The sequence below is a fragment of the Schistocerca gregaria genome, chromosome 1 (genome assembly GCF_023897955.1).
Source record: "Schistocerca gregaria isolate iqSchGreg1 chromosome 1, iqSchGreg1.2, whole genome shotgun sequence".
In the NCBI taxonomy this organism is placed as follows: Eukaryota; Metazoa; Arthropoda; class Insecta; order Orthoptera; family Acrididae; genus Schistocerca; species Schistocerca gregaria.
This window is the reverse complement of record NC_064920.1, coordinates 986,399,805-986,421,228: the sequence shown is the minus strand read 5'-3', so window position 1 is coordinate 986,421,228 and position 21,424 is coordinate 986,399,805. Positions and strand designations below refer to the sequence as shown.

At 43.0% G+C, this 21,424-nt stretch overlaps 1 protein-coding gene and 2 non-coding genes across 6 annotated transcripts in view; 2 read left to right on the top strand and 1 right to left on the bottom strand.

The window, feature by feature from the left end:
- LOC126277867 (parathyroid hormone/parathyroid hormone-related peptide receptor-like) overlaps nucleotides 1–21,424 on the bottom strand; it is a 506,877-nt gene that overhangs the window by 261,561 nt on the left and 223,892 nt on the right. For all 4 annotated transcript variants that reach the window (XM_049977414.1, XM_049977424.1, XM_049977398.1 and 1 more), the window contains one exon: nucleotides 5,881–5,959. In XM_049977414.1, coding sequence (XP_049833371.1) covers nucleotides 5,881–5,953 — 73 coding nt within the window. In that variant the 5' untranslated portion in view covers nucleotides 5,954–5,959. The remainder of the gene's footprint in view (nucleotides 1–5,880; nucleotides 5,960–21,424) is intronic.
- On the top strand, nucleotides 8,692–8,766 carry Trnas-cga (transfer RNA serine (anticodon CGA)). The gene has a single exon. It is a non-coding gene; the product is annotated as a tRNA-Ser (tRNA).
- On the top strand, nucleotides 8,992–9,066 carry Trnas-cga (transfer RNA serine (anticodon CGA)). Its single transcript has one exon. It is a non-coding gene; the product is annotated as a tRNA-Ser (tRNA).

Below are 21,424 nucleotides of genomic sequence, written 5' to 3'. Positions count from 1 at the left end.
TGAACCATTTTGCAGCACTGCCCGTGACACCACAGAATTCTAATTTACTTAAAAGGATGTTGTGGTTCACACAATCAAATGCCTTTGACAAATCACAGAAAATACCTGCTCCTTGTAATTTGTTACTTAATGAATTAAGTACAATTTCACTGTAGGTGCAAATAGCCTTCTCGATACCAGAAACCCTCAGAAATCCAAACTGTGTTCTTGATAATATGTTATTTGTGGTCAGATGCTTGAGCAGCTGCCTGTACATTACTTTTTCTAAAATTTTTGAGAATGCTGGAAAAAGTAGTTTGATGGTATCTCTTTATCCCCTTTCTTGAATAGAGGCTTAACATGTGCATATTTTAGCCAGTCAGGGAAGGTCCCAGATGTAATTGACTGGCTACACAAGTAACTTAGAATTTTCCTAAACTCACAAGAACATGCCTTAACTAATTTTGTTGACATTTCATGATAACCTCTAGAATGCTTTGTTTTTAAAGATTTTATTATGGAAGTTATTTCTTTTGGTGAAGTGAGTGACATATTCATGTACCTGAAGCAATTTGTGAAGGCTAGTTATAGATATTCAAAGGCCTTATTTACTGATCCTGACAGTCCCATTCTATCAGTAACGGATATAAAGTACTTGTTAAATAGATTTGCCGCACTATGCCCATCGGTTACAAATGTGTCATCTACCCTTAGTGCAAGTTGCTCCTGTTCTTTTTTGGTTCTACCAGTCTCCTCTTTCACTATGTCCCATATTGTTTTTATTTTGTTCCCTGACATTGCTATCTTCTTCTCGTAGTGCGTTTGTTTAGATGTCTGAATTACTTTTTTTAATATTTTACAGTATTCCTTGTATTTAGCTAAATCATCAGCATTGGAGCTATTCTTGGTCGACAGATACACTTTCCTTTTTCTCTTACAGGAAATCTTAATTTATTGTGTAATCCATGGTTTTATTATAGAATTCTGTTTAATTTGAGTAACTTTTAGAGGAAAACAGTTTTCAAACATGGTACTGACATTGTTCACGAATGTGTTATATGTTTCATTCATTTCATGAGCACTATAAACATCTTTCCAGTTCATATCTTTGAGCAGCTTTCTAAAACAATCAGTCTTGATATAATTTGGAATGAGTTATTTTTGAGACGATTTCTATTGAAGTGAGTATGCTGTATCGTCATTGCGAGCTTTTCTGCACTCTTTTTGTACCCGAAAATAGCCTTGACTACTTGACTGGGCAGATTAACTTCAGACGCGATCATTTTAGGTTCCGCCCTTCTTATTACTCGTGAAAACCACACATTGCGTGTTGTACCACCATACAGCGAGACTTTCAGAAGTGGTTGTTTAGATTGCTCTACACACCAGTACCTCTAATACCCAGCAGCACGTCCTCTTGCATTGATGCATGCCTGTATTCATCGTGGCATACACAAGTTCATCAACGCACTCTTGGTCCAGATTGTCCCACTCCTCAACGGCGATTCGGCGTACATCCCTCAGAGTGGTTGGCGGGTCACGTTGTCTATAAACAGCCCTTTTCAGTCTATCCCAGGCATGTGCGATAGGGTTCATGTGTGGAGAACATGCTGGTCACTCTAGTCGAGCGATGTCGCTGCCCTGAAGTAAGTCATTCACAAGATGTGCACGATGGGGGTGCGAATTGCCGTCCATGAAGACAAATGCCTCACCAATATGCTGCCGATATGGTTACACTATCGGTCGGAGGATCATACAGACGTATCGTACAGCCCTTACGGCGCCTTCCATGACCACCAGCGGCGTACGTCAGCCCCACATACTGCTACCCCAGCAAGGAACCTCCACATTGCTGCATTCGCTGGGCAGTGTGTCTAAGGATTTCAGCCTGACCGGGTTGCCTCCAAACACATCACTGACGATTGTCTGGTTGAAGGCATATGCAACACTGATTGGTGAAGGGAATGTGATGCCAGTGCCAGTCCTGAGCGGTCCATTTGGAATGTTGTTGGGGCCGTCTGTACCGTGCCGCATGGGACGTCGGAAGTGAAGTTGCGCATCATGCAGCCTACTGCGCACAGTTTGAGTCGTAACAACGACGTCCTGTGGCTGCACGAAAAGCATTATTCAACATGGTGGCGTTGCCATCAGGGTTCCTCCGAGCCATAATCCGTAGGTAGCTGTCAACCACTGCAGTAGTAGCCCTTGGGCGGCCTGAGCGAGGCAAGTCTCTGTATCACCTCCATGTCCGAACAACATCACTCCAAGACACCTGGACACTTCTCTTGTTGAGAGCCGTTCCTAGCACCAAGAAACAATGCGGACACGATCAAACTGCGGTGTTGACCGTCTAGGCACGGTTGAATAACAGACAGCACGAGCCGTGTACCTCCGTCCTGGTGAAATGACTGGAACTGATCGGCTGTCGGACCTACTCTGTCTAATAGGCGCTGCTCATGCATGGTTGTTTACGTCTTTGGGCGGGTTTGTTTAGTGACATATCGGAACAGTCAAACGGACTGTGTCTGTGATACAATATCCATAGTCAACGTCTATCTTCAGGAGTTATGGGAACCGGGGAGATGCAAAACTTTTTTTGATGTGTGTAAGACAATAAGAATCTGGCGCAGTTGTTAGATCGGTTACTACTGCTACAATGACAGGTTATCAAGATTTAAGTGATGTAATACCGCAGCCACTTTCGCCAAGTCGCCGCAAGCGGTCGTGGAGGAGGAAGGACTCCCCAGGGAGTCCCGGGTTCAGTAATTCCGCAAGGACACAGCGGGAAGCTGGGCCGACGTCCTCGCCTCGCTCAAAGAGGGACACGGTGCGAAGGGCCTGTCTGGCAACGAGAAGCGTGCCGAAAATTGATGGACGTCTGTAGCCATGAGGACGGAACGTCAAGAATGCACACACAAAAGCATCTGAGTTCTTCTGGCCTTGCGGCAGTCATTCTACCTACCTTAGAAAACAGTGATGTGCCGACAATTCCAGCGCCCGACGGGCACAGGGAGCAGCGAGAAGAAAGCGTGGGGAATCGCGCGCAGGGAGGCGTGTGGAAGAGGCCAGCATTCCTAAGAAGTTGTTTTCCTCAGCAGTGAGGACGTTCTTTGTAAATGACGGACGCCAGTAGATTTCGAGACGGATCCCAAGGCTCACGAAGAGAGAGCGGTTATAAAGAAGTGTTGTGTAGCTGCTCTCTCGATAGCCTCAGATTGCAGGAAACATATTAAAAATGTGAAATCATGAGAAAGATGCCAATTCACGAGGCACACGCCAGCTCACGCCAGATAGAAAATTTCCAACCTGCGAGGAGAGCCGTGGCAATGAAACAGCTATCTATCATTGGAAATTTCGTCCGCCAGTGACAAAGCAGAAGGGAATAATGTTTCGAAGAGGAGTTGATCTGAGAGATGGATGAGAAGCGAGAAGGGGGAGTCGTGGAGACACGGTGGAAGCGAGAGGACATGAGTACTCTTTCACCCATCGCCAACATCCTCCTTCCGATGCCGTGATAGCACAGTTTGCGCCACGAAACCCACAACGGGCAGACAACGCTGAGATCGTACCTGGAAGCAGCCGCAAAGCCGCGATTTCTGACGAGGGCAGCCGACCCGTGCAGCACATTTCCGACGCGACGCGACGCACCGACGCAGCGCCTGCCGCCGACAGCAGTAGACCACGAATGATAACAAGAGTGGTGAGACGATTCATTCCCTCCTCCTTCCTCTTAATAACTGAGTCGTGTCCGCGCCCAGTCTAATCGGCCCTGTGATTTATAATTTTGTTTTGTTTTACGTAAACAGCACGAAAATAAATACAGTTCTTTCATGTTTTGAACATATAAGCAATTTTTTATATTCATACAGGAGCCCCTCAATTTTGTACCCTTTGTGTTTGATTTGATTTAAGTTCTCGAATTCCCTACAGTTTTGGTGCCCGACATGAGGCGACCGGTATCTGATGTCAGAAAATAATTTCCCGAGTTGATCACAACATTTTTGGCGCTCAGCGTGGGGCACGATCACAACAGTATGTTTGTACGTGGTTTTATAACTGGCGCATGAGCGGTGGGACACAGCATGTCCGAGGTAGCGACGAAGTGACGATTTTCCCGTACGACCGTTTCACGAGTGTTCCGTGAATATCAGGAATCCGGTAAGACGTCAAATCTCCAACATCGCAGCGGAAGGAAAGAGATCCTGCAAGAAGGGAACAAACGACGACCGCAGAGAATCGTTCAACGTGACGGAAGTACAACACTTCCCCAAATTGCTACTGATTTCAGTGCTGGGCCATCAACAAGTGTGAGCGCGCGAACCATTCAACGAAACATCACCGATACGGTCTTTCGGAGCCGAAGGCCCACTCGCGTACCCTTGATGACTGCACGACGCAAAGCTTTATGCCTCGCCGGGGCTCATCAACACCGACATTGGACTGATGACGGCTGGAAACATGTTGCCTGGTCGGACAAGTCTCGTTTCAAATTGTATCGAGCTGATGGACGTGTGCCGGTATGAAGGCAATCTCATGAATCCACAAACACTGCCGTGGCAGCAGGGGACTATTGAGGCTGGTCGAGTCTCTGTAAAGGAGCAATATGGGGCCCGTGATACGTCTAGAAGCGATTCTGACAGGTGACAGTTACGTAAGCATCGTGTCTCACACCTGCTTCCATTCATGTCCATTGCGCATTCCGACGGTCTAGGCAATTCCAGCTGCACAAAAGCGACACCGCACACGTCCAGTATTGCTACAGAGTGACTCCAGGAACACTTTTCTGAGTATAAGCACTTCCGCTGGCAAACAAACTCTCCAGACATAAACATTATTGAGCACTTCTGGGATGCCTTGCAACGTGCCTTTCAGAAGAGTTCTACACCCCCTCGTACTCTTACGGATTTATGGACAGCTCTGCAGGATTCATGGTGTCAGTTCCCTCCAGCATTACTTCAGTCATTAGTCGAGTCCATGCCACGTCGTGTTACGGCAATTCCGTGTTCTTGCAAGGGCACCCATTATATTCGGCAAGTGTACCAGTTTCTTTGTCTCTTCAGTGTATAAAGTAAAAAAGTCGACTCAGGATAATTTTTGGCCTTAAAAATGGAATCCTGTAAACCACATTTTAATGAGCTTGGCGATATAATTGTTCCATGTTTGCTCCTTCTTGAAACCATTTTATTTGCTAGGAACTACCTCATGAAAATTGGTGAAAAATGCAGAACAGGGCTGTGCACAATTACGGAACCAGAGAACTGTCAATATCTATCAAATGTTTTCCAGAACATTATCCTACATCAAAAGTATAATACACTGTGATGTCATATTACACAATAATACAACAGATGAAATAATATTGCTCCAGAACTAATATTTAAGGGAAAAAACTAAAAGTATTCGCAATGAAGCACTGTTTTTATTTTGTACAAGAATTTCTAAATTTGGAACAATAGTAATTTTCTTCATTTATATCAATCAACACAACTCAAGAGTGCAAGAATGATTATATGCGTTTTCCTTTAGCGTTTATACTGAATGATACGTTATTCTGACGTGTCCAATAGTACTTGTACAAGCTGTAGTGTATATCAAAGCTGGATCAATAAATATACAGTACAATGTAAATATTTCAATTATGGGAGTGGTTCAAATAACGATAAAATGTTAAACTGTGACACATGAGTTTCTCCCGGCATATACAATCTCCAAATAATTGACGGGAACACGGCCAGGCGACGTGGGTCGTTATGCGGTTGTCGACTACGCCATCCGGTTGTATTCCCGTAAGTTATTTGAAAAGTTACGTTAATCAATGATCAATTACTTACAACAACCCTTAGATCTACAATCCTAAATGTCAGTACACAATACGGAAATTATTATGAGTTGTTGACTTACCTGGTGTATTCGATGCATTTATTTTGCTGCATTCAATTTCCTTTATCATTAAAATTTCCCTCTGCTTTTCCATGTCTCGCTGAAAAAAGATAAAGAATTTTGCTTCACATTTAGGTAGACAGTTTCAATATACTTGGTCTTCCTTGAAATTATGACTATAATAGGCAGTTCAAAACAGTCACTATGGTCTGCAGTATTTGGCTGTTTCATGATATTGCATTATGTCGTCTTGACTGAAGACCATTAACTGTTTTGTTCTGAAGGTAATAACGACAGCAAGCCCCGAAAAGATGTGCACCATCTACTACACAATAACGTGGAGGTGCAGAATGATTTTGAAAATTAAGTACACTTATTATGTAATGGAGAGGTACTAGGTTCCATGAACTCAATGTTCGAACCTTGACTGTTGTCGAAGAGATTCCACAGTCTTTACTTTTCCTGCTCAGCCAGTCCATATTCTTGCATCGTAGTCGAAGACACAAGTTGTAATTGTTTTACACAAAGAGCCAGTTACAAGTGTTGGTCACCAACTTCCGTCCCATTAAGAATTTTTATAGCCTTTTTGGCAGGTTTTCTGGAAATCTATGAAACTTTTTTATGAGGCGATACCTCACTTTCGTTAATTTTCCTTAAAACAGCATACAAGACTGTGGTAGCACTGTGCAACTGGGTGAGGGGCAGGTGAAAAAGGGGGGAAGAGGAGAGTGAAATAGACGCATTTCATCAGCACATCTGAGCCCTCAGTGTCCTTAAAGAAGATATATATTTAAAACAAGTGGCAGTAGCCACACTGGATTGACCAAGAGTATGAAGGCAAGAGGAGGATGATGTAAATTTCATCGATGAAACAATATTCCTATTGAGTGGGATCTTGTGGCTGATATTGGCATTGTGGAATGCCACTGGAATACAAGTACAGATTGAGAGGATCCATTCATTCACACTTCGTATTCTATTAATCTCATCATGGAGGAAAGACTTCAGGATACATCAGGTTATGCATTAACGGGCAACAACGACAGCTGGCTGCTTTTGTAAGAAGCATAAACAACAAAATTAAAGCTAGTGCTAATCTACTTTCTCTAATAATTCTGGTAACTACGTGCAGATTACTTGTGTATTACAAGCAAACTGCCACAACAAACTCCTGATTGTACAGGTTAATATGAATCAAAGACTACATGGTTAAACGAAAAATATCGATAATCCAAAATATACGTTTTACGAGAAACTGATATTTACAGAATTTTAGTGCTTTCAACATTGCAGTCCAGTCAGCAATCGTGATAATCTAATATATAAGAAACTATCAGCCTCGATTGCGGTAACTATCGCAATCGAGGGTGATAGTTTCTTGTACATTATATTTACAAAACATGCAAAATGTCATATTCGAAAAGCTACTGCATTATTTACACATTACTCACTGGGAACTGACAGCTTATTTACAAAACTGAAACACACAGTATTCGGTACTATTTGTTTTTAGCTCACTCTCAGAAAATACTTGTCAATTTCTTTCTGTTTTTCATTCATTTTTCCACTGATGACGGTTTTCACTTCCCAGACAGCCAAAATATGGGTATAGTCAAACAAATTTCTTCCACCTTATTCTAATGACAGGTCAACGCATTTAAATGTCTTGAAGTATATGATAACACATGAGTCATACGCAGCATAATGAGTTTTAAAAGAAAATATTGATCCCAATGATATCAGAAGATTTAAGATTTATTTTTCCCCCTTTTCTTTAAATCACCGAATCAACCACGGTTAATACGCTAACCAGATAATTGCACCTAAATAACAGGTAACTTGCTGCATTTTGTAAAAAGGTACCGCTAAATGGCTAAGGTGGTTCTTTAACTTTGTTTTTGAAGATTTGAGGTTTTCTAATTTCATGCCTGGAGCTCATTAGCAACCAGGTATAAACTTGTGTACCAGAGTATAAAAAAGTTCATTCTGAACCCTAAAGACTAATGCACAGTCTACATGAAAATTATATTTATTTCTGGTTTTGTGGTGGTGAGCTGCAGAGTTCATACTCAATTCATTCTTATTATTAACCATAAATACCGCGAAAGAGTAAGGTATTAGCATGTAATGGAAGTTTGCGTAGATTTTCAAAGATGTTCAGTTGTCTTCTTTATACAATATTCTTACTGCATGCGCCTGTAGAAGAAATACTTTTTTCACAAAAATATTGAGTGAATATGCAAGCACTCTTGTCTGCAAGTCAACAAAATGAGACGGTTTCTAAGCGCAAAGCAGATTTAACTGAGCTGTTTTGTTAACTTATTGACATGCTGGTATCATGTCAATTTACTGTTCACCTGGGTGTCCAGTAACTTCATATTGGAGCCAGAATGAGATTTTCACTCTGCAGCGGAGTGTGCGCTGATATGAAACTTCCTGGCAGATTAAAACTGTGTGCCCGACCGAGACTCGAACTCGGGGCCTTTGCCTTTCGCGGGCAAGCGCTCTACCATCTGAGCTACCGAAGCACAACTCACGCCCGGTACTCACAGCTTTACTTCTGCCCGTGAAAGGCAAAGGCCCCGAGTTCGAGTCTCGGTCGGGCACACAGTTTTAATCTGCCAGGAAGTTTCATATCAGCGCACACTCCGCTGCATAGTGAAAATCTCATTCTGGAAACATCCCCCAGGCTGTGGCTAAGCCATGTCTCCACAATATCCTTTCTTTCAGGAGTGCTAGTTCTGCAAGTTTCGCAGGAGAGCTTCTGTAAAGTTTGGAAGGTAGGAGACGGATACTGGCAGAAGTAAAGCTGTGAGTACCGGGCGTGAGTTGTGCTTCGGTAGCTCAGATGGTAGAGCGCTTGCCCTCGAAAGGCAAAGGCCCCGAGTTCGAGTCTCGGTCGGGCACACAGTTTTAATCTGCCAGGAAGTTTCATATCAGCGCACACTCCGCTGCATAGTGAAAATCTCATTCTGGAAACATCCCCCAGGCTGTGGCTAAGCCATGTCTCCACAATATCCTTTCTTTCAGGAGTGCTAGTTCTGCAAGTTTCGCAGGAGAGCTTCTGTAAAGTTTGGAAGGTAGGAGACGGATACTGGCAGAAGTAAAGCTGTGAGTACCGGGCGTGAGTTGTGCTTCGGTAGCTCAGATGGTAGAGCGCTTGCCCTCGAAAGGCAAAGGCCCCGAGTTCGAGTCTCGGTCGGGCACACAGTTTTAATCTGCCAGGAAGTTTCATATCAGCGCACACTCCGCTGCAGAGTGAAAATCTCATTCTGGAAACATCCCCCAGGCTGTGGCTAAGTCATGTCTCCACAATATCCTTTCTTTCAGGAGTGCTAGTTCTGCAAGTTTCGCAGGAGAGCTTCTGTAAAGTTTGGAAGGTAGGAGACGGATACTGGCAGAAGTAAAGCTGTGAGTACCGGGCGTGAGTCGTGCTTCGGTAGCTCAGATGGTAGAGCGCTTGCCCGCGAAAGGCAAAGGCCCCGAGTTCGAGTCTCGGTCGGGCACACAGTTTTAATTCATATTGGAGCTTCATCAAGCGTACGACGATTAATCTCTATTTCTAGTACCTGTAAGATATTCTGATTTGTTTGGAATTGCATAAAATGAGGTTTTTTTTAAAGATTAAAAGAGGAGCTGTTGGCTGTGAACCAGCTGTAAGACCAATCACTTACACTCTCGGCGGTGTCTAGTACGGATGTGTTTGCATCCTTTAGCAATGTGTTCATGTCGTCATCAGACATTACAGCTTTGGAAGAGTTCCGCAGTATCCCAAGTAAATCATTAAGATGACGAACAGGAATGGGCGACATTGAACCTTATAACACAACCATATTAATGTGTCTCCCTCTGAATATACTCTTATTCCGGTAGCATCATCATTAGCTGCTGTGATCCTCGCTCTTTTCAAGGCGTATAAATGTGAATAGCACCATGTATTGCTACATTGTGGATATGTTTTCACAAAAATCGTAAAACAAAATCAGGAAGAATAGCCTAATGGCGATGTGAAGCTCATGTGATGAAACAGCGTATATGCGTTCAAAAGGGGGTCTGCCCAAAGCTTTTCTGCTTCTAGTGATTGAAAACTGAGTATCAGAGAGTGCGGGCGTTTCGGGCGATGCGTGTACTTCACCTCTAATCAACCGTCTTTGCTCTTCCACACCGACTTCATGTCTTCTCTGGTCGACCACGAGTCCTGTCTTTTTACGAATTTGAAGTTGCACAGAGGGATGTACGTCAACTTTCAGTTAAAGTGGTCACCGTTTTCTATAAAAATTCATTACTGGCCACGTTTATAGTAAGAAAATCCTCAGAAGTATACATTACTAAATAAAATCCTGTTCGCCGGCAACTGTAGATTCTATTTCGTCAACAGCCAGGAGACATCGCGGAAGAGAGTGATGTATTTATAGACCCGTACAGCGCTGCGACAATACTTCCTCACTTCCTCAGAGATAACACGGAGACAGCAATGGCAGAGCAGCTCCCGTAGACTGCGAAGAACATGTTACAAGTTTTGGAAATGAAATACTGTTCACAAATGAAGCGGAAGTGCCAGATTACAACTGCAATGTTTGGGGATAGAACTGCGGATGTTATTCAGGACATTTCCGTTATTTAACAAACTTTCGTCCATGAAAATGCCTCTTGTATCTGAATAAATGCCACATCGAATTATTCGAATTGTGGCTTAAACAGCTGATCTCATCATACCTGTAAAGTTGAGGATCTTCTCATGCAGCAGGAAAAATGCACTTATCCATTGTACTACGTACAACTGTTTAGTGGTATGGTTTCAGTATTGACTTTTTTTCCATTTGCTTAAGTCTGAATCAAATTAGACTGTAACATCGACCAGTCTCCGCCACTCGACGCATGCATGTTATTGAAAATGAAAAGATTGCGTATATTTCCTATTGCAATATGGTATTGCGAGAAACACCTGTTCTTTCTATTGTTTCATGGTATGGGAGTGAGGCGTCGCAGTAGGGCCAGTCTTCTTGCTGTTACGCAGCCATCCTGCCTGGTCTACGGTGGCGTAAAGCGACGGCCGTTTTCCAAAGAACAAACCCTCCCCCTACCCCACCTCTGAAGCGACTCACCCAACCCTAAATTTATAATGAAGAGAAATGAGTTTAACAGTTTTGAACCGTAATGAATTAAAAGATGTCTCGAGTTCTTGTCTTGATTTAGCTGCAAGAAGTTAAAATCTGTTTATATTTGTTATTTCTGTCTGAGACGTGTATCTATTACCGCAGTGCAATTAATAATTGCTACCATAAAGTTAGTAAAAAGCGAACGTTCATAATTTTGAAGATTTTTTTGGAAGTGTGCTTGAATATGAATTTTACAAGTGACTGATTTGGAAAGAAAATTTTATTTACGTCAAGTGAAGTCTTTTTGGCGTTGAAGTTTCGTTTATCTCGCGTCTCATTTGCCACGAGACAGGAAGATCTCTGGATAATTGAGCTTACGCTATTGAGATTTTATGGACTTTATATCACGGGAGTTTGAAAGAAAGCGATTATTCGGAGAGGCTAAAGAAGTTTATATCCTTTGTGGAGTGAAGGTATACAAAGTTAGCTGTGAAATAGGTATACAAGTGACAATTTATAATAAACAGACAAAAATACTATTGAGTGACGGAAGCGAAACTTGCTAGCAAACATACTGGTATCACTGGATACAACAAATATGCTAAATGCAACATTAGTGTGAAAAGTCGCATAGTCATGAAAGAACTCCGATTAATAATAGTTTGAAGCCAAGCATACACTAAGACTGAAAGTGCCGATTAATTGGCATTATGTTTCATAGATTAATTAGGTAAGTTTTTCAAATCTAAATACTGACAGACCAGAAATAATTTACGGGGCCAACTGCGCATGAAGTTAATATCTGTGAATTACTATATCAAAGAACTACACAAGAGCGTGATAAGGCGATTTTCACATCTCACATCTCAGACATTACAACTGCTGTAAAAAAAAAAGGCCGTTGACAATCGACCATAAAGATAGAACCTGTAGACTGATTAAACATTATCTTCGGAGCCATACAATGGTGTGCGTCAGTGGTACAAATTACTCATTGGCGGGTGGGGTAGCCGCGTGGTCTTAGGCGCCTTCTCACGGTTCTTGTGGCTCCCCCCGTCGGAGGTTCGACTCCTCCCTCGGGCACGGGTGTGTATGTTGTCCTTAGCGTAAGTTAAGTTGGATTAAGAAGTGTGTAAGCCTAGGGACCGATGACCTCAGCAGTTTGGTCTCATAGGACCTTACCACAAAATTGAAAAAATTACTCATAACTGCAGCAGCATCTCTTAACTGACACGTAGCACATTCCGTCTCAGCGTAAGAAGACGAACGGATCACTGTAGGTTGCGTCAGGGATTGCGTCAGGGATTGCCATACACAACACTCATCGTACACGAATCAATGAAGCAACACCTCAATTGGTGATGCTGGAATGCTGGTTCGTACATGGGCACAACTCGAATATGGTCTTAATCTACGACTTGTAATGTTTCAATTAACTACAGCTAATATTTACATCGAGCACTCTAGTTATTGGCAGAGAGTTAGCGTTTACAGAAAGACACTGATGACATTTCGCCCATCATATGTTTTGGACTTAAAGTAGTAAAATAGTAACGGAGTTTTGCTATTTGGGGAGCAAAATAACTGATGATGGTCGGAGTATAGAGGATATAAAATGTAGACTGGCAATGGCAAGGAAAGCGTTTCTGAAGTAGAGAAATTTGTTAACATTGAGTATAGTTTTAAGTGTCAGGAAGTCGTTTCTGAAAGTATTGGTATGGAGTGTAGCCATGTATGGAAGAGAAACATGAACGATAAATAGTTTGGACAAGAAGATAATTGAAGCTTTCGAAATGTGGTGCTACAGAAGAATGCTGAAGATTAGATGGGTAGATGACATAGCTAATGAGCAGGTATTGAATAGAATTGGGGAGAAGAGGAGTTTGTGGCACAACTTGGCAAGAAGAAGGGATTTGTTGGTAGGACATGTTCTGAGGCATCAAGGGATCACCAATTTAGTATTGGAGGGTAGCGTGGCGGGTAAAAATCGCATAGGGAGACCAAGAGATGAATACACTAAGCAGATTCAGAAGGATGTAGGTTGCAGTAGGTACGGGGAGATGAAGAAGCTTGCACAGGACAGAGCATGGTGAGCTGCATCAAACCAGGCTCAGGACTGAAGACCACAACAACAACAACAACAACAACAACATGTTTTGGACAACTTTAATTCTTTTTCTTGTTACTCTGTACTTCTTCGCTCGTCAACCATTGAGCAACCGGATGGAACTGGAAACCATTACTCGACTGACTCACTTAATATTACTGAATATAACAGTATATTTTCAGGCCAAGTGGTACAGATGTAACATGATATTTTGAAAATTACTCACTCATTTTTTATTCTTGTAATAATGTTCTTTAAAGTATGGAGTATGGATGTAGATGTAGATGTAGATGTTACGTAGCACAGTGTAGTCCCACTGAGGCAAACTACATCTGTTAAGAAAGCACGCCTTTCGGCAACGGTATTATTTTTTATATAGTGTTCGAGAGGAACTGTTGTCAGTTTCTACAAGAAGTCCTCTACATGGGACGAAAACTAAAATATTAGAAGTTAAGCTTAAATATGTAAATAATCATATTATCATAAATTTTTATTTTCTTCTTTGTACACGGTAAGCTACAGAGTGACAATTGGGGCACACACTGAAATCCCACCATAACAGGAAAATACTTATAGAGCTGATAAACGTTTTCTACAAAACCACGATGCTCCCTCTGTCTGTCATAGTTTCCAAATTATGATTTTTTAAGATGATAGATGCATTAATGGATACACCTTGCTTTTGCCGATAACGCGTTACTATTTAGATGTGAATGCACACATTAGGAAAACACGTTGCCATCTAGACATCGATAGGTTTACTGAAGGGGCTTTAAACACTAACCTTCCTTCCTAATCTTCCGTTCGAACTTCCACAAACGTCTTATGCGGTCATCACGTTATGAGTACTCACCCACGAATGTGGGAAGATCGATGAAAGTGCGCTTGAGTGCACATGGAATAGGTTATCGGGCTTAAAATCTCTAGACCAGCAATTAGTTCTGGCACAGTAGCGTGTCAGTCTATACGGGGTGTTAAAAAAAGTGTCGAGTACTTTGAGAGATGGTAGTACTTACTGAAACAAGACAAATAAGTTCAATAAACATGGGTCTGGAGAAGCATACCCTGTGCGATAGATACGTTTTTTCAGGAGGTATTCAACGTGGCGCTCGTTCATGACAATGCACCCCTCTGTACTCCGACAAAAGGAATGACGAACGGTTTGAAATATACTCGGCTGTCGTTGTACCTGCTTGCACACATTGAGGACGCGACCCTGTAGAGCACGAATGTCACTGACTGACATTGCGCAGACCAATTCCTTCAAGTATTCTCATAACCGAAAGTCTAGGGAACTGAGATCTGGGGAAAGAGCAGGCCAAGGTGTGGGGCCCACCGACCTACCCAGCAGTCCTGGAATGTCTGTGTAAGATGTTCTCGCACATTGTGACGAAAGTGTGCTGGTGCGCCATCATCATGCGTAAACCACATTTGCATTCGTTGCTGCAATGACACAGCCTCCAGCAGTTCTGACAATACATTAACGAGAAAGTCCAGATAGTGTGTCCCTGGCAAACTTTGTGTTAGCGCGTAGGGCTTTACTAATCTATCGCCAAGTACGCCTGCCCATATGTTCATTGAGCTTTGATGTTGATGTCCTCTTTCCAGACTTGCTTGGGGTTTTACATCTGCCCATGAAAGCTGGTTATGGAAATTCACAACCCTGCCTCATCGGTAAATAAAATACTGCAGGGCTTCCCAACCTGTGGTCTGCGGACCCCTTAGGGGTCCGCCGGATCTTTCTAGGGGGTTCGCGGCCACATTTCACCAAATCGAGTAAAATAATGAGTAAAATTATTGAAAAAATGTGAAAATCAAATTCATCACTATTTTTTTTCGTGTGAAAAACATGTATACTTTTACTTCAGTACGTATCCCTAACCAGCCTTTGCGGTTCCTAAGTGAGTACGCATACACAGTTTACTGCCGGAGAATGTGGCTTCTCTGATCGAGTGTTTAGCAACAACACGGGGGTCGTTTGCGCCCCGGCTCACGTCGCTAGACGCGCTGAAACATTTTACGCATGCGCGGAGCGAGCTTTGTCGACCAATCACAGCGCTCGCTGGCACGTATGCGGCCCCAGGCATCATCAAATGTTAAACTTACTTTGTCAGTGCACTACTTATTTCATAAGTCGATTTTTGACCAGTTTATTACTTCGAACATGGATCGGTGGCTGAAGTCAGGATCATTGAATAAGGGTGCAGTTTCTCTATCGCCTTCACAACAGGGAGGTTTCCAGTTGAAATGAATGAGGAGGGAGGACGAACAAGGGAAGATTTTACATACATTTGAACATTTTTCTTCGGATTTCACGAAAAACCACACACACACACACACACACACACACACACACACACACACACGACTGTTACGAAATATGCATGCTTCTTACACAACAGTAGCCAAATAGTGGAAGCGAACAGACCATAAGCGGCAACTTGTCAAGTGCGAACAGTCTGGACGTGACGTTGATTGCTCTTGGAGACAGACAGTTCCATTGTGTGAAATTTAAATTACCAAGTAATTTTAATCAGGCTATAGCGTTTTGAACAAAGGGAGTAAATGCACTAGTAAGTGTCTAGATACAGTGGGAATTCAAATTGGATCGTTAATTTAAAGTTGTTTTCATTCATCTCTAAATCAAAGACTATTGATACTTCGGGGGAGGGGGGGGGGGGGGGGACGGGGGAGGGGTCATTGGGAACATGGCACTTGCATTAAAAACCTTTCAGTTCCCATGGGTTTCGCTCTGAAATTTAAAGTTACTGTGCTCTTGACTGACTAGGGGTCCACCATGGATTTTCGACTGAAGAAGGGGTCCGCCAGCTGAACAGCGGATCTGCAGGACACTTCTGCAACAACCGCTGTCTGCCATGACGATCCTGTGGCCTTACGGCTTGAACTCGCTGTCGATGATATGGGTATAGCAATAGTTTATGAAGCACCCTCCCCCCCCCCCCCAACGCTCCGCCCCCCTCCCCCCCCAGGAAAGAGGGTGAGACACACCTTCGGCTGCCGCTAATCGTCGCAATCTGATCCCAGGTTTCTTCCACCAAATGTGGGACACGCTCCCCAATGTCAGGCGTGAGAACTGTACGGGGCCTTCCACTGTCAGTCTTCCAAGGTGCACTGGAAAAGTCTGCCGAACAGATTATCAGAGGGCACTCTACGCTATGGATGCTTTTCAGCATAGAGAGCATAGCCTCGCAGACTACGTTCAGTTGCTAAACCGTAGCAGAATATCAAATATGCCATTTCACATGTCGAATAGTAGGCTTCCATTGCTACCAACTGGTGGAAAAGAGAAAACGTTAATGTAACTGTACTACGCCATTTGTACGTACAAACATCGCAGTAACAGTAAACACAGAAGTGAATCTGCGTTTGGAAGAAGGTAAAACACCACGATGCGTACACAGGGCTGACAGTACTGTACAATATGGCACTCAAACACGACGCAAACTAACGTAACCCACAACACGATTCGATCCACACAACTGACTGCAGATCACCTAACGATAGGTAGAGTCCTAAGAGTAAAATATTATAATACCTTGACGACACATTTGACGGAGCGCCGAAGCAACGACTGCACTAATATCTGCAACTAAGCTTCGCGCAGCCCTTCCTATAAACACGTGTTTATCATGGAAAGTATACGTTTCCAGACCTATGTTTGCTGGACTTATTTTTCTTGCTTCGACGAATATTACCTCCTCTCCAAGTTTTTGACGCTTTATTTTGAACACCCTGTATATTCTCTGCTTACTTTTTATTTAGCCTCAAGCTCCCTATTTTAGATTTGGTGAATCCACAGGTATACCGGCGCACAGCCAACGTCAGTTATCAGTCTTTCGGTGATTATTACCCATTACGAGATCAGATATCAGTTAACAACCCCACGAAATTTTAGCATCTAGAAAAACATTAGACTTAAACATGGGGAAGATGAAATATATTTGGCTAACCTTCATAGAAGTAAACTTCTGTTTTTGTCCAGGTCCTTCATTCTCCACTCAGGGACTGGGTGTTGTGTTGCCCTAATCATCATCATTTCATCCCCATCGACGCGCAAGTCGCCAAAGTGGCGTCAAATCGAAAGACTTGCACCAGGCGAACGGTCTACCCGACGGGAGGCCCTCGTCACTCGACATTTCATTAAGTATACAGGGTGGTCCATTGATAGTGACCGGGCCAAATATCTCACGAAAAAGGCATGAAACGAAAAAACTACAAAGGACGAAACTCGTTTTGCTTGAAGGGGGAAACCAGATGGCGCTATGGTTGGCCCGCTAGATGGCGCTGTCATAGGTCTAACGGATATCAACAGCGTTTTTTTTTTAATAGGAACCCCCATTTTTATAACATATTTCTGTAGTACGTAAAGAAATATGAATGTTTTAGTTGGACCACTTTTTTCGCTTTGTGATAGATGGCGTTGTAATAGGGATAAACGTATAAGTACGTGCTATCACGTAACATTCCACCAGTGCGGACGGTATTTGCTTCGTGATACATTACCTGTGTTAAAATGGACCGTTTACTAATTGCGGAGAAAGGCGATACCATGTTGATTATGGCTATTGTGATCAAAATGCCCAACGGGCGTGTGCTATGTATGCTGCTCGGTATCCTGGACGACATCATCCAAGTGTCCTGACCGTTCGCCGGATAGTTACGTTATTTAAGGAAACAAGAAGTGTTCAGCCACATGTGAAAGGTCAACCACGACCTGCAACAAATGATGATGCCCAAGTAGGTGTTTTAGTTGCTGTCGCGGCTAATCCGCACATCAGTAACAGACATATGGCGCGAGAATCGGGGATCTTAAAAACGTCGGTGTTGAGAATGCTAAATCAACATCGATTGCACCCGAACCATATTTCTAAGCACCAGGAATTGCATGGCGACGACTTTGAACGTCGTGTACAGTTCTGCCACTGAGCACAAGAGATATTACGAGACGATGACAGATTTTTTGTACGCGTTCTATTTAGCGACGAAGCGTCATTTGCCAACAGCGGTAAAGTAAACCAGCATAATATGCGCTATTGAGCAACGGAAAATCCACGATGGCTGCGACAAGTGGAACATCACTACAGAAAGGAAGCGGCTACTCCGGTAGCAAAGTACTTGTAGCGTGCACATGGTTTTTTTTAGGCTAGTCAGTAGTGTGAGGTGTCCTGATGAACACTCACCAGTCGACGTGCAGGCAGGGAAATCAGGACGCGCTCAGTGGAAAGACACTTCAGCTATCAAGATATTAACAATAAATTTTCAGAGTGTTCGGAATAAAGTTCCTGAATTTACTGCCCTCCAGGAAGCGTGTGGCGCGCAAATTATTCTCGGGAGTGAGACCTGGCTGAACCCTGAGATAGGAAGTTCTGAATTATGTAGTGAGGGTTGGAACGTGTATCGGAAAGACAGATTAGACATCGTAAGAGGTGGTGTCTTCATTGCAGTTGACAAAAATATTGTGTCTACTGAGGTCGAAGTAGAGTGTGATTGTGAAGTTATTTGGACACGTTTAACAGGGCTAGGGGAAATAAAGTTAATTGTGGGGTGTTATTACCGGCCAGCAGGTTCCACCGTGACAGTTCTAGAATCATTCAAAGGGACTCTACATTCTGTATCGCAGAAGTACCCGGATCATGCTATATTAGTCGGAGGCGACTTCAACCTATCTAGTATAGACTGGGATGTCTATGGATTCATTACAGGTGGTACAGACAAGCCGTCGTGTGAATTACTTTTGAACACATTATCCGAAATCTGCCTTGAGCAGCTAAATCGACAGCCAACGAGTTATGAAAATATTTTAGATCTGGTAGCCACGAACAGACCAGACCTCATCGACGGTGTCAGTGTTGGGACAGGGATTAGTGATCATGATGTTGTCATTATGACTATGGTTACGAAAGTTAAAAAGTCGGTCAAGAAGGCTAGGAGAGTATTCTTACTAGAAAGAGCAGATAAGCAGTTGTTAGCATCCCACATAGTAAATGAATCGATTTCATTTACTTCCGGTACGATGGACGTGGAAGAATTATGGGCAAATTTTAAACACGTTGTAAATCACGCATTGACAAGTATGTGCCGAAAAAGTGGGTTACGGACGGAAAAGACCCACCGTGGTTTAACAGCGCAATTCGGAGAATGCTCTGGAAGCAAAGGCAGTTGCACTCGCGGTACAAGAAAGATCGGGAAAATGAAGACAGGCAAAAGTTACATCTACATCTACATGACTACTCTGCAATTCACATTTAAGTGCTTGGCAGAGGATTCATCGAACCACAATCATACTATCTCTCTACTATTCCACTCCCGAACAGCGTGCGGGAAAAACGAACACCTAAACCTTTCTGTTCGAGCTCTGATTTTTCTTATTTTATTTTGATGATCATTCCTACCTATGTAGGTTGGGCTCAACAAAATATTTTCGCATTCGGAAGAGAAAGTTGGTGACTGAAATTTCGTAAAAAGGTCTCGTCGCGACGAAAAACGTCTTTGCTGTAATGACTTCCATCCCAACTCGTGTATCATATCTGTCACACTCTCTCCCCTATTACGTGATAATACAAAACGAGCTGCCCTTTTTTGAACCCTTTCGATGTCCTCCGTCAATCCCACCTGGTAAGGATCCCACACCGCGCAGCAATATTCTAACAGAGGACGAACGAGTATAGTGTAAGCTGTCTCTTTAGTGGAGATTCGTGATGCTATAAAAAGAGCGATGCGCGAAGCATTCAACCACTACCACCGTCATACCTTAGTAAAAGATCTTGCTGAAAACCCAAGGAAATTCTGGTCTTACGTAAAATCGGTAAGCGGCTCGAAGGCTTCCATCCAGTCACTCACTGATCAGTCTGTCCTGGAAACGGAAGACAGCAAAACGAAAGCTGAAATTTTAAATTTAGCATTTGAGAAATCTTTCACCTAGCATAATCGTACAAACATACCGCCGTTTGAGTCGCGTACAGATTCCCGAATGGAGGACATAGTGATAGACATCACTGGGGTTGTAAAGCAGCTGAATGGGTTGAAAATAAATAAATCGCCAGGTCCTGATGGGATTCCAATTCTGTTTTACAGAGAGTACTCTACTGCATTGGCTCCTTACTTAGCTTGCATTTATCGCGAATCTCTTGGCCAACGTAAAGCCCCGAGCGAATGGAAAAAAGCGCAGGTGACGCCTGTGTATAAGAAGAGTAGAAGGACGGCTCCTCAACATTACAGACCAATATCCTTAACATCGGTTTGTTGCAGGATTCTCGAACATATTCTCAGTTCGAATATAATGAATTTTCTTGACACAGAGAAGTTGCTGTCCATGCATCAGCACGGCTTTAGAAAACATCGCTCCTGCGAAACGTAACTCGCCCTTTTTTCGCATGATATCTTGCGAACCATGGATGAAGGGTATCAGACGGATGCCATATTCCTTGACTTCCGGAAAGCGTTTGACTTGGTGCTCCACTGCAGACTCCTAACTAAGGTACGAACATATGGGATTGGCTCCCAAGTATGTGAGTTGCTCAAAGGCTTCTTAAGTAATACAACCCAGTACTTTGTCCTCGATGGTGAGTGTCCATCGGAGGTGAGGGTATCATCTGGAGAGCCCCAGGGAAGTGTGGTAGGTCCGCTCTTGTTTTCTATCTACATAAATGATCTTTTGGATAGGGTGAATAGCAATGTGCGGCTGTTTGCTGATGATGCTGTGATGTACGGGAAGGTGTCGTAGTTGAGTGACTATAGGAGGATACAAGATGACTTTGACAGGATTTGTGATTGGTGTAAAGAATAGCAGCTAACTCTATATATAGATAAATGTAAATTAATGCAGATGAATAGGAAAAAGAATCCTGTAATGTACCATGGCCCGCACGTTCACTGCAGCTGATGTCCCCGGATTTATTTCTGTGGGGAAAGTTGAAGGATATTTGCTATCGTGATTCACCGACAACACTTGACAACATGCGTCAGCGCATTGTCAACGCATGGGCGTACATTACGGAAGGCGAACTACTCGTTGATGAGAGGAATGTTGTTACACGTATTGCCAAATGCATTGAGTTTGACGGACATCATTTTGAGCATTTATTGCATCAATGTGGTATTTACAGGTAATAAAGCTATAACAGCACGAGTTCTCAAAAATGATAAGTTCACAAAGGTACATGTACCACATTGGAACAACCGAAATAAAATGTTCAAACGTACCTACGTTCTGTATTTTAATTCAAAAAAACCTACCTGTTACCAGCTGTTCGTCTAAGATTGTGAGCTATATGTTTGTGACTATTACAGCGCCATCTATCACAAAGAGATTAATGTGGTCCAACTAAAACATTCATAT